General features: G+C 36.8%; 1 protein-coding gene across 4 annotated transcripts in view; it reads left to right on the forward strand.

Annotated features, from left to right (window-relative positions):
* The window catches only part of LOC110840276 (nephrin), a 545,495-nt gene that overhangs the window by 302,297 nt on the left and 228,372 nt on the right, over positions 1–14,826 (forward strand). For all 4 annotated transcript variants that reach the window (XM_087357910.1, XM_087357908.1, XM_087357909.1 and 1 more), the window contains one exon: positions 9,486–9,706. In XM_087357910.1, coding sequence (XP_087214036.1) covers positions 9,486–9,706 — 221 coding nt within the window. The remainder of the gene's footprint in view (positions 1–9,485; positions 9,707–14,826) is intronic.

A 14,826-nucleotide genomic window follows, 5' to 3' on the forward strand; every position in this document is an offset into this window, starting at 1 on the left:
CCATCTCCAGCACTTTATTCTGTGTCCAGCCCTTACCAAGAAAGACAGGTTTCACGCCCATACAAAACAGTAGCTGAAGTTATAGTTCTTTTGCCTTTATATCTTTAGATAGCACACAGGAAGACAAAAGATTTTTAAATGCACAGTAGCAAGCATTAAAAAAATACTCTGCTGAGGTATGATGCCCATTTAAATTAAAAGTCCTGAGATGCTGTGAAAGTAAGGACTGCGCGTGACATACTCTCGCGTTGGATGGTAGAAATAAACATTGGACTGATAGCTGCATTGAAGAGCGGGCGAGAAATATGGTAGAAAGAAGCAAGGAATGAGCTAGAAGTCGGAGACAATATAAAGCCAAGAGGAGTTGGGTCGCATCAGTCAGACTGACGGAGGACTTGGAGTCAGCGTTTTATTACACAACACTAGACAGAAAAACAAGAGGGCAGGAAATGGGGGGAGGTTAAATGTCAACGAAAAGGCGTCTGTCTGTCGAATGTCAGCAAGATATTAAATTCTTGTCTGTACTTGTAACCATTGCTGTAGATAAAACATACTAATGATCCTTATAACGTATTAATATGTGGCAGAAATCCCATAAAGGATACGAAATGTGCTTCCTCCTCGTAGAAAAACAGATTTAAAACGAAGTCCGGTGCTCTTACTTAATGTAAAGCTTCTGACAGGTTGAATCGCCTACTTTAGAAGTCTAACTCAGCGTTACTAAATCTCCTTTAGCTCCTAGTGAAACTTTCTCACAGGCCAGATTTTGCCCTTTTAACAAAAGAAGAATAATGGTAGGCTATGAACTGCAAGCTGAAGGCTTCCATTTATAAAGTACGGCCTATGTAAAACAATGTATTATCACACGTGCAGATTTTGAATATAAATAAAGATATTTTAGTAATAATATTTATGGATTACATTTTAAATATTTCTGGTTCGCATCTTGACCTGGCAAATAGATGATACTTTATGTAATGTGGGAGTTTTATATTCCAACTGTATTAATTCTCAGATTAACTAAGTACTCCTGGCTCCATCGACCTCTCCCTGTGTCCATAACCGACTCTTATATATCTCATTTGGCATTCTTGAAGTCTTGGAATTTAAATGACTTCGTTAGATTTCTACGTTAGAAGAAGGGAATCGACCTCGTCGAGTGGGAAATCAAATGGTATTTACGACCAAAAATAAGCTAAACAAACAAAACCAGATCTAAAAAATATCAAAGTATATCACTTTCGTTTCAGTTAAGAGAGAATTTTTCCATACTTTTATGGTAACTTTTGAGTTAAAGTCTTAAATTGTAAGAATAAAATATAAAACAATGGTATGAAATTTCTCTTCTTTTAGTGTAAAATAAGCCGGATCAAAAGCGACATATATGATACTGAAATAAAACCACTGATATGAGAACAAACCTTCAGCTAAAGCGCTGTTTATGAGAGCCACCTGTACTCGTAAATAACAATTAACATTTTCAAAATTATTTTAGGTAAACATATGATAACGTTTCTGCATTACGATAATTTGGATTATATTACATCGCGCTTGTTAGAGATGAGAAATTCATACAAAATTTTAACCGGAAACCATGCATAAGTGAGAGGAAAATATTTAAACACTTCGTAAAGAGATGAACGTGAGGGCGTGGGCATAGTACGGTCAGGATACGATCAGAGTGTTTACTGATCCGAACTGTACTGAATATTTGTGTTCAGTAAAAGGCGGGCGGATTTTGTGGCTACCTAAGCGACTGTTTGTTCCTTAAGGACTTTGTTTCATGAAATTACGCTGCATGCAATTGGACGCCATGGCGGAAAGCACGTGTGCGTAAGGAAGACAAATATGACTTCATGCTTATTTATTATGAACTCGCCTGTCGCTAATAATGCCAGAAAACCAACTTCCTTCCTGCTATTTTTCATAGTTTTATAAGACTAATAACTCTCGTGGAAGCCACAACTTATGACAAAAACACGTGTGGCGGGTTAATGTGTTGTATTTTGGAATCTAGTCTTCTTTCCTATGATCCAATGTAGTCCTGTTGGTGGTTACATCTTCAGGGTAGAAACGTTGTGTGTGTACTGCTGCCTTTAGATCGAGTTGATCTGTTTGCGATTTAATGCTTTCATGACAATAAAAATGTGGATTTTGACCATTTATGTGACTGTGAAATCTGCTTTGTGCTTGACAGAGCTTCAGAGGATCGTATTGCCTCCATCTTCAGAGTGCCGTTGCAGACATTATTCTTTCCCGAAACGCTGGTAACGACGTGTGTTTCAATACGATGTCATATGCATGAAGACCAAAATTATAATATTTTACCCTCGTGAAAGTCAGAAATTTAATTAGTTTTCTTTCTTGATGTCGTGTAGAAGAGATTCCATCTAACGCGTCTTAATATTTTTACAGATTGTTCCTTATATAACACAGATAAATTATAATATTAGTACTTCTTTACATTTATACACATTTGTTTCTTTTCATAAATTTGTCCGATTGATGCTTTATCGATCTTTTTCGAGGAATCGAAGACGGGTGAGGATGGGAAATTGAATGTTTTATTTTATCATTGCCAGACGTATTTTCTGCACGTCTCTTAAGAGGGTGGAACGTTACAAGAAATTGTGTCTCTGACTGTTTTCCAAAAGGAATAACACGTGTCTGTAATTGTGTATTTAAGGTTATGATCGAATTTAATTTAATTTGTGAAGCTTTAGATTCAAGCAGCAAAATTAGGCTAGATATCAGCCAAGAGCTTCATACTTAAGGAATCCCGGTTTGGGGGTGTTATTACGGGAATGAATAAAATACATATTTGTAATGCTAAAACATAGATATTAAGGCCTTCTTTATTGAAATGTTTGTGTGTAAAATATAAAAATTCTCAACCCGGGGAACTAAAGTTTAAAGTGTAATGTAGCGTGCGTGCGTGTTTGTATAGGCCTAAGTTTTTTGAGAGATGTAAAGAGAGGGAAAAGGCAGGAAAGATAAGTAAAATTTGTCTAAATAATCACATTTCTTGTCAGTTTAGAGAGTATTCCGAGTGGTAATTTCAATGACCTGTTGTCAGAATACTTATGAACTTGTTTGAGGGAAATACGTACAGCGAGTTTAAAAAGGTATCCTGGTATTAAATTATTAGGGAGCAGGGTGCGAATTTATGTTGTATTTGAATACGAAATATAATGTCGTATAAACCTTCACAACCGATAATACGAACGGTAAACGGAAAGAATAAAGCAATTTGTAGGAAATTCCATTAAATTTTTAATACTATAATTAGGCCCAAATTGTTAAAACTTTGGAAAACTAGAAAAATCCTTCAGAATGTCTTTCATCATTTATATAATTGGACTTAATCATAAAGTAACAATTCATTACCCAGCTTCATATAATTCTTTATTTTGACATGCAGTGTTGCATTTGATGTGTCTATTTATTTATCATTCATGTCATTATTTTGTAATACTATTGAATAATAGGTCAAAGTAAAATATTTAATACGAATATTATATCGGGATTTGTCTGTTGACTGAGATATATTTGCTATGGGCTATACACTGTGTTTTGGAACTTGCCTCTACACTGGTATTTAGATGATTGGGTGCATTTATACTATCAGCTGAGCATCTACCATGTTTTAAACAGCCATCCCGTGGGTCCGTAAGACAGAAATAAAGGCATGTCTGTCACAGTTATTATTATTAGTGTTCTGTCTGACGACAGGTCCATATGAACAGGATCCTTCGATCCTTTTCTCGGACTGGGACCTGTTCATATACGTTCTTGGCAGATGATCCAGAAGTGGTTTGCCATTGCCTTCTTCTGTGTGTGAATGGAGTAATTGTTGGGATGCCACGGAGAAACCGGGGAAGCCCCCGGAGGAAAACTCCGTGTTGCCTAGACCACGGCCTTGCCCAACAGAAGTTATAAATTCGGGCACCGCCGGAAATCGAACCCGAGACCCCAGGATTACAAGGCCAGCGTAAGTCACTACTGTCACAGTAGTGACTTACATACTTCGCAGACAGTTCTTGTCACATATTCTGGATTTTAATGTGTGTCAGGTTAAAATACATTTTGGTATGGACTGCCCACCCTGAACGTTCTAGTATCATCCCTTTATGATAGAGGCATTATTCACCCCTGAAACGTCGGTAAATTTCTACGAATCTGAACTGTACAACGTATCAGAAGACAGTCATCATCTTAATTATCGCAGTGAGAAACTAGTGCCTCGTTAAAGATGCAGGTGTTATAAATTTTAAATTTTTATGTCTTCTCTCTATGTTTCCTTAATTTTTATTCGCTTTGTTTTCAGTTTACCTATTGTTAACACCAGAGCAGAACAAAGATAATATCATCAGACAAAACATAACCGATGTTAGACACGAACCATCAGAACAATATATGTATTACATCTGACCACTGGCTAGGCTTGTCTTTAGTAACATCACAAATTAGTAATTTTAATGAACGTGTGTAAACACTACGTAAATTATCTAGGAGTTTTGTGTGAAACATTAAACTCCGGTCTCTAAACAAATTAGTCGACAGGATGTATAAATAAACACAGACTGCCGTATAATTTAGGTGAAAAGCGGTATCATAACGAAGTATACACACATAGTACAAATATTTTGATAAGTTGTTAGCATTGTACTCAGAGAATGATCAGATAATTATCAGTCATATGAAAAGAGTTCGATGTCTGGCAATGTATTAATTAGGGGCGGTCTTCAAATTACATGAAACATGTAAAGGTGGAAAGAATTTTTAATTGCAGAATGGTCTTACAGACAGTTCGACTTAAAAGTAAGCTTGTGAATTTTAGGTTATCACTACGGTAAATAGCCTTCTGCGTTGTAACTCCGTGTGGTCGTTACGGAGGAACATACAGATTCCATCTTCAGCACCTACCTGAAAGTTTGCATGGCGTCACAACCCTGACAAACAAACATAAACACGACAGATAAGCTCGGTTTTTGTAGGTTGCAACGATTTTAGGCATATAAGTTTGTTCGTAATTTGTGTGATTTTTATTGGGATAACACAGGCCTGAAACTTGGTACCACGACAATTTATTTGTGGATATTATTATTTTCTTAAGAAATTATAACAGTGGTTCTTGATTGTAGTAGGCGAAATTTAATGACGATGCGTGTTAAAATGAGATCCGTTTATGAGTTGCTTTGAACACTTTGTTTTTAGGAGAAATTCACCACTGACAAAAATTTTATTTTTAACTTTCGTTCCAACAAATATGGAAGCCTTTTTTTTACACACACACACGCACGCACAAACTTACTTCCTTTCATAAGAAAACTGATTTATGAAACACCGTATAAATCTTTATGTACACGGATATAAATCGTGAGAAGTCAGTGTTTTCTCCCTATTTACATATTCGTGATGCTTTTCCCCTTAACTAGTAAGGGAAATACTTTGAATTCATGAAATAGTCGGCATTTTACATGGGGGGGGGGGCATGGAGAACGATTGTTTGTATCAACAAAACTTTCATCAATGTTTATTATTCCATCTAACATACGGCGCTGTAATACCCAAATTAATAAAGATGTGTTTTTATAACCTGGGCGTGTGTTTTAGAACTATAAAACGTATGGGTTACGTAAACGGTATTTCTGAATAGAACACAAAATTTATCATAACTTTCACTGAAAATTTGTTGTCCGTGCTATCTGTAGGTAAACTACTGCAGACCTTTAAAAATTAACTAAATTTGTAAAATTTGAGGTTTTTACAGCGGTGAGTATAAAGATTTCTGTCTTCTGGGTTGTTGCGCCGTGTAGTCTGGTCGATGTTAACCAACGTTTCAGAGGTCATACTGCCTCCGTCATCAGGGCGATGAGTATGAAGATTTCTGTCTTCTGGGTTATTGCGCAGTGTAGTCTGGTCGATGTCAACCAACGTTTCAGAGGTCATACTGCCTCCGTCATCAGGGCGATGAGTATGAAGATTTCTGTCTTCTGGGTTGTTGCGCAGTGTAGTCTGGTCGATGTTAACCAACGTTTCAGAGGTCATACTGCCTCCATCATCAGGGCGATGAGTATGAAGATTTCTGTCTTCTGGGTTGTTGCGCTGTGTAGTCTGGTCGATGTTAACCAACGTTTCAGAGGTCATACTGCCTCCATCATCAGGGTGATGAAGGTTTCTGTCTTCTGAGTTGTTGCGCTGTGTAGTCTGGTTTCAGAGGTCATACTGCCTCCGTCATCAGGGCAATATTCATCGCCCTGATGACGGAGGCAGAAATCTTAACTAAAGTTTCATTAACCGGAGTTTCTTTGCTGATAGGCAAAGATTTTGAGGAAGCTAAAGTTAACTACTGTTCTGTATCAAGTGGCGAGGTCAAGAATGGATGGAGCTAGACCTGCGTTTCTCCATACGTTTTCATGGCGTGGCACTTGGTTACGCGCTAGAGACAGCTTTACCTCAACCCTACCAGTAAACCGATTATTACCCAACCATGCATTATTAAGTTTGTCGAGCTTCGTTTGATAAATTATTCGATTTTATGAACTAACTCCACCTGATAATAAGTAACCAGACAATCATTACATGTAGCTATCAGTTACTGTTTCTGTAATATCATACTACAATACGTAAACGTGCATGGTAATCACTTCTGTTTTAATATAGAAGTATCCTTTGATTTACAAATTTTCGCTACAACGAAGAACCAATTAATTTGTTATCATTAATTTTTAAAGATTATTACAGTACTATGATTAATGTTTTGATAAAAGCAGTTGTTTATTGTTTATTTACGTAAGATCTGTTTTTTATACTAGAACTTCAGTAATTTCGATATTCCTGCAATGTAACCGTCTGATTTAACACTTCAGTGATGTTTGACAGAATTAATTAGTAAGAACTATAAATGAAAACCTTATTTTTATAATTTAATTATTTTCTTACATATGTGGCCAGAATATTGAGTGTTTCTTTCTGGAAGTCTAGAACAAATCACAATTTGTCACATTGAAATTAATATGAACCTTTTTCGATTTACGAATTTTTACTTTACAATCGGATTTTAAAGAACGAATTACATTCGTAAATCGAGGGATAAGTGGCAGGGAACATTATCTGAAGCCGTCATGAAATTTTTACGAGGAAGAAAGTTAAGCGTCCTCTGAGTCCATGGGATTATATAAGCAATTTTTTAAAAGGAATTTAAAATGACACATCATTTCCATCGCTTATGAGGTTTATTTTGGGATAACTTTAGCTGGATACATTCTACTAATAACGTTAAAATAACCATCTGATTGGAATTAGTGTAAGCTAGTATACAGAATAACTGGCGTCATAATCTGTCATAGGAGACGGCTTCAAAATATTGAGAGTAGCATCGAATATGTTGAATAAATAGTCACATATGGCCGACAAGTGGCGGCCTTGTAACTTTGATGTTGGTCTTAAACTTTAAACCTTTTGCCTTAAACTGTTCTGTTATTATAAAACGTTATAAATGGTCCGAGTAGATGTCCATTTATATATTTCCGATCCGTAAAATCTCCAGGCAAGACGATTTACATTTTTCACAGTCAGCTGAATGCTGGTTCCGACTTTTATCGCTTTAACACTTTCTGTTAGTTGTCGGTGGTTATGTGCTTGTAGGGTATGGATATGGAACACAGCTGTTATCGATTTTCATCGAGATAAAAGCAGGAAGCCAATGAACGCCAACGCAAATGGTCCATGAAACATAGGAAAAATTAAAGGTTGAGGGCGAATACACTATTTAAATAAATTGTGGATGATAAGAAAAACTGTTATGAACATTTTAGATTGTCTTAGCTTTCATTTTATGTTTACTATAAAATGTTACATATGCGAATTGATCGTTGTTCTTATAGTCCTTAAACAACTGTCTCAGTTCAGAAACAAATATTTATAATTTGTGAGAGTAATAATTTATAAACACTGCACCTACGGCTCGGACAAGGACGTGGACCTTCGGACGTATTCGGTGGAAAGACATAATCCGTGTTAAGGGGAACACGTGAGAAAACAATTGGAATATATCGACTTCGTCTTGGATGGGTGTCTTTTATTTAGGGGAAACTAACTAGAGTTTGAACGCAGTAGGAGATCATGAAGATAAACTTCCTTATGGGTGTAGTCGTGTGTGGGGAGAAAGGAAATATTTTATTTTTATTTATGATTTATTTAACGCCTAAACTGCAAATAAGTTTATATAATGACGAATAATGGCTAATAAAATGAAACGGGTGTAGAAGAAAGCGGTTTTGACCTACATTAATGCGTTGTCTTGACATTTTCTGGGAGAAACTGGGTAAAATACGAAAAACTCAGTCAGGATAGCCGATTTCAGGACTGAGATTTGAAACTGGAAACTTCCGAATGCAAAGTGGAAGTGTTTAACCCTCGGATGCGACGTTTGGTAAAGTGGTAACAAACACGGATTCGAAGTGGTTTTTGCTTGTGAATGGTTTAATCTAGTTCTTCAAGTGATTTAAGAAACAGGAGCTCGTGAATGGTATGTCAGAGGCCTAACTAAAGTTTTGTTGCTGTAAATGATAGTTTCGTAAATATCACATGGAAATTTTTCTAGAAGATTTCGTTACTAATTTAGGACAGGAGGGAATTTTAGACCGGGGGTTTATATGAGAATAATTATGTTAATGATATAACATTATCATTAGTGAACTTTATCGCACTTGGAATATCTCATTACCAAAAGCGCAGCACATTAACATAACGATTTGCGTAAAAACATTTGAACTTAAACGGATTTAATGGCTCAAAATCACATTGTTCGTACTTCAATCAACAAAAAAAAGACATCCAAGTGTGATTGATGTCCGATGTTATTAAGGCGGCGGGGAATTTAGTGTGATATTGACCATTTTGTCGATTAAAAATAAATGAAGTCACATTCGATCAAGGAATAGACGACAATGTAATAGCCTACTCAATGTAATGTAAAACAAATTGAGCGACGTAAGGGTTTGTCTAGGATATTAAATTAAAATTTAAAAAAACTTTAAAAAGTGATGGTTTTAAGTCTGACCTTTTACTTGGCTGACCTCGGAGTACGATAGTACTCTTGTAGTTTTAAACCAAACCTGATGTTTTGTGACTGGCGTATTGTTACAGTAATAGACTTTTGGATGTTACAAATCGTCGTAATTTTTATAACAAACGACGTTTCGGAGACTGGAATTTCCAGAGATATGGAATGGCTCTGTCGGTAGCCTTTACCTGAGTACAGAAACAAATATTAGTATCCGAAACGTCGTTTTTAACAAAGAATTATTACTATAATAATGTACAAGAAGTTTATTCTTGTAGTTTAGTTTTATTTTTGGTGGTATTGGAGCAAATAATGTCTGTGACGGTGGCTCAATGGCCCTGTGTGTGTCTTCAGCCCAGTGTCACGTTGCGGGCGTCACGTTCGCAATGTTATTACTGTTCTTATTGGATTACAGCCTGGACGCACGGGGTCATTCCTTAGACCAGGCGACTCACTGGGCGGACGAACAGGCCCTGGGAGGACGCGCGTTCTTTCGCGTGACGGACGCCGATCAGCCGGCAGGGACGCATCTCGCAGTCGAGGACGTGCGTGATACTGACGCAGGCTCGTACAGGTGCCGCGTCGATTTCCAGGGCTCGCCCACGAGAAACTCCTTGGTCAATCTGACCGTAATTGGTAAGTAATGCCGATGATTCTGGAAACAGTAACATTCTTTCTTGTTTTTTTTGTTTTTGTTACTCACTAGCAAATGTTCACAGTGCAATATTTTTTGGGATATGATTTCTTGGGCGGTTCTTCAGTCAGGCTTTGTTTGTTTGTCTTCCCGTTGGTAAATTAACCTTTAACAAGGGTGAGGGAGTGTAATGTAATAAACACGCACAGTCATAAATGTTATCCCATGAGGCACAAGACCCATTAACAGCAATTAATGACAAATCAACTAATCAAGCTAACAACACTTGCTTATTATATAAATATGTTATGTATTTATGTATTTATTCTTAGTTTATTTGACGACGCTTACAGTAACTCAAATTATAAGCTAACACGAAGGTAACAAATTTGTATTACTAATTGTAGGAAATTAAAGGTTGAGTGACAGGGTATTTCGTAACGCTAACTTCGGTTGGTGGGGTCAAAGATTGAATTGGCGATATCCACAGATTGAATGGTAATTTCCTGAAGCCCATTTTCTCTCCCATAAGAAAGGAAATTTGGCTAAAATGGGCAAAATCACTATATTTGAAAGGTTTCTACGAGAAGAGAATATAAAGGCCCACGCATTTTTTGGGCTTGGCAGTACCATCAAGCTCCGACTGTTTTTCTCCCATTCTAATGTCTTGGTTAGGATTTCGGATGATTTCAAGAGGATTCTCTAAAGGTTTGTGACAATGGAACACTCAAACATTTTTCATTTTCTGACATATATTTGATGTACACATTTCGGAAGTTGCTCCATTCTCGTCTGAAGGTGACTCTTTGTCATTATACTGACATCGTGGTTTTATTTGTGGCCTTTCTAATCCTAGCATCAATACCTCCCTTGCAATCTTGTGGTTAGCGTTGTTACGAATAGTATAAAAATGTCCATTCCGGTATCTGTATTTGTCTCTAATTCTCCTTGTGTTCGGATGGGTTGTAGTTATTTACCTCGATACCGAATATGACATTCACCCCGTTGCACTGGAATCGAACTCGGTTCGTCCACTCCATTATTATTGTTGCAGTGGGGTAAGACTGTGTGTGTGTGTGAAACTGGGACCATGACGGGTCCATTGTTCACTCCCTTTATAATGCATGGACGATTGTGGACCACCGGCGGAATGATTTTGTTAGGGAACAACAGGACTCTTAGAAATGGTGTCCGTTTGAGCAGAGAATTGACCCGATCTTTAAATAGAAGTACTCATCCGCACAGGCGCCTTGCCATTCTGACATGCGGTGTATAAACATCGGTTGACTTTCGGTGATCTAATAGTTTCCTAACGATATATTTTTCAGTATAATTCTTGTATTTTTAATGTTTCTTGGTTTACGTAGATCACTAGTAACACACCTGTAAGTTCTAACATGCAGATTTCTCCAACATTGGGGATATTATTAGATGGGGGGGTGTTTTTAGAACAGCATTCAAAATGACATCATTCTTTCAAGGTCGAGTCAATTCTCCGCTCAAACAGACGTTACGTTACGTGTTCAAGTGTCATATTGTCCACCACAAATCCCACGTCGACCGACCTGAGCGAAGCCCGACCTTCACTGTGGGAAGCCGGTGACTAACAGCCAGAGCAGAGGCATGGCTTGGTCCGCCCGGCGTTATTTGTAGAGCACCTTCAGCAATCATCCAAATTATACCTTCTTTTTTGTTAATTTTAACAGTAATTGCTGTTACATAGGACTTAAAAATCAACGTGCAATTAATTAAAAAATTAAAATCCAGGAATTCGTATTTGAAACTTTACAAAATATTCTTTAGGCCACGAAACGACAGAGATTAAGGACGGACAATGGTGTCAGAAGCGAGAAGTTAAGACTCTTAGTTGAATATACATGGTTAGAGCAAACAAAAAGTACTGAAAGACGTGAGGAACAAACAAAATAAAATCATTTCAAGAGATAGGATTAGAAAGAAAGATGATTTCATAAACTGGATGAAGCCGCTAGACGAGGATAACATGGAATTACGAACCTGTAATATCGTGAGAATGATGAACACAGCGGGGGGCATGGGGAGGCTGAAAGAGGATTATGAGCCAGTTATGGCATTAAATTGCGTAATCCCCGAAGACAAAATGAAGAAGAAATCAGCAATGGCCTATTTTTCGGAGCTCAACTAAACTTTAATAGACTTTTCATACTTACATAAAGTAAATAATCCCTACTTAAAAGAAAATTCGAGTACAGAGTGTTAATTATCTTGTATTAGGGTAGTAGGAGGGAGGTGTTTGTTTCTCGATAAATCGTCACATTTCATGTGGCAATATTGAATTTTCGTGGTGACTTAGGGTTGCGATGTATATCATAAAAACTTTAAAAATACGAATTATATTTTTGTAGATGCTTCGTTACAGTAGTCATTTTGTGAACATCACTAAGTTTACATAAGCCAGCGTACTCCTGTAATTTTTTCTCTACTTATCATTCTTTCCATACTTTGGAAACTCTGGTTGAATTATTTAACAATAAATGACTCAAACTCGTAGAAACCGACTGAACTGATTGGGTCAAAATACACGCCCCGTATGGTTTACGGTCGAATCATCTTCTTTTAAGCAAATGTTTAAATTATTGGCCACCATGTTCTAGGTACTTAAGAAAATGTAACGTGTGAGTTGCTTGCACATGTCGCAAAATGTCCACAGTGATTCTATCACACTGAGACAGTTACTTTAACTTGTTATGCAGTTCCTGGGCATTTATGGTCTATCGATGTAAACACCAGCTTTAGGTGGCCCCAGAGGAAAAAGTCTACAGACATAAGGTCCGGTGACCACGGTGGCCATTTCTCGGGACCACGATGCCCGATCCACTCGTTCTGTCATAATGCATTCTATTTATACGGGGCGCGATGTTTAGTTCAGGCTGTATATAAGCAGACCATCTGCAGATTTTGTTATTTAATTTTGATATTCCGTTTTTTTCTGAATAAACGAACCTATGCGTCTTGTCGACTTATTTTCGCTCCTTCAGTTTTACTGAAAGGAAGCAGAACATCTCCTCGCAGTCACTTTGAAGTTTGTGAGTGGTTTTATTAAAACATGGCTGTCGGATTTTAATCACCTTTGAGAGTTCCATGTACTCTTTATGTTGTATATTAATTTACCCCAGATATAAATCTGTATTTTCCAAGTTATTTCAGAATTTCAGACTTAGATTAAACTATATGATTCACATCGTATACAGTTCGTCAATATTTTTTTATAATATAAGCTCATATGTTGTTTTCAATGGAATGTGCTTTTATTAATAAAGAGCGAAAACTTTAATTGTACGGCTTTCGCAATGATTTTCATTAAAATCCTAAATGGACGTCTTGACGTTGTAATGTTGCCGTGGCAACTAATATGAATTTTCATGAAACTTGATACATTCTTTGAAACAGCGTAGTTTTGGTAAAAATTTACAACGCAATGAAGACTAGCTTTATGAATTAACTTAGAATATTTAGCGATTAGGTTGTGTTAAGGATAAGGTTAATATAAAACTGCATTTCCTCTCACAATGTCATGTGCACGTAAAATGAATCACCGTTGCTTGCATGTTTACAGTTGGTACACGTTTAACGTAGTAGGATGTACATTTTAACGGGGTTTCTGTTATTTCAAGATGAATATTTGAAAAATTGAATGATTTAGGTACCACCTTTTACAGCTTAAGAATCTTCGTTTAATTCTTGTCTTTTGTTTTATTATTGGTAAAACTGAAATTGAAGATGACTGAATGTGATTTAGGACGCTACGCCATTTGGTCAAGAAGAAATTGACCGACGTTTCAGAGATAATTATTGACTTCACCATCAGTGCAATAACGGAGACAATAAATATCTCTGAAACGTCGGTTAATTTATATTTTACCAAATGGCGCGACATCCTGAAAGACAATCATCTTAATACTCGCCGCCGTGAAAACCTGAAATCTCAAATAGACTGAAATTCTTTGTATGTGAGTGCGTATGTTCGCTCATATAAGCGATTCAATTTTCCACACATTTGGCATTTGATGTCAGAGAGACATTTTATAATGTTCGAAACTATTAAAAGTATCATGGCTTCAGGTCTCGGGAAGAGTGGTTTTTGTAAGATGGAAACTAAATGCGATAGAAGAACGGCGAGGAGATTACAGAACAAAGGTTAGGAACATGAGTAACTATCCTGAGTTCGAATCCCGATGAAGATATTTCTGTACGTTGGAAACTTATGGAGATAGAATATCATAGTTGAGCTTCGAAATTGTGTGTTGCGGCGAGCAAATTACAGGACATATATATAAATGTAATCGTATTATTTTGCAGTAATTAAACTATTTTGTCTAAAACGGCTTAGCTCAGCTAAAAATGACAGCGAACACTATTGCAAGGTGAGTTGTCAGCGAATCATCATGGTCCGTAATCAGCATTTTTCTTTCGTTGATCAAATTTGTACCACATTACCACAGCTATGAGCGTCGTTTATATATTTCAATTTTAGGTACGTATAAATGCCATCACAAATATGTCGTAAACGTAAAAGTAGGGTAAGAAAAGATAAAAGATGTGTTTCGAGAAGAAATAACATGCCTATTTTCCGTGCTGTAACGTTGCGGTGACAGTGTTAATATATCTGTAAATTGCATCCATATTTTTAAAGTTGGCATGCCTTATCTATTGAAGAGAAACAATAATATCTTTCTTAATGTCAAAGTGCCTGAGTAACTTCAAACAAAGTTAAAGATCTCCACAAATCTCTGTACTAGCATTGTGACTTTACAGACTTACACTTTCTTAATTTGTGTTTACTTATCATTCGTAATAATAATATGGTGACTCTGGACATTTTTGAGATTGGGAGATAACCAGTTAGACATTATAAGACAGTTGTGTTGAGCTTGGTATTATAGTTGATACGTCACACGCAGACTAGTTGTGCGTAATTAAAAAATTAAATCCGTGGCGTAACAGCTCCAGAGAGCCAAAGCCGACTAGCTTGACTGCTGGCCTCACGTTCACATGCCTAAGCAGAAGTGAAAGTTGTTCGTAATACATATTATAAATATGGCGACAGTGCGAAAATTTTAGGTTGTGTCTGAAAACCATCAAG

This window comes from Zootermopsis nevadensis, unplaced genomic scaffold (genome assembly GCF_977971745.1).
Source record: "Zootermopsis nevadensis isolate Lab colony 2312 unplaced genomic scaffold, Znev_1.0 Znev_ptg000029l, whole genome shotgun sequence".
Taxonomy (NCBI): domain Eukaryota; kingdom Metazoa; phylum Arthropoda; class Insecta; order Blattodea; family Termopsidae; genus Zootermopsis; species Zootermopsis nevadensis.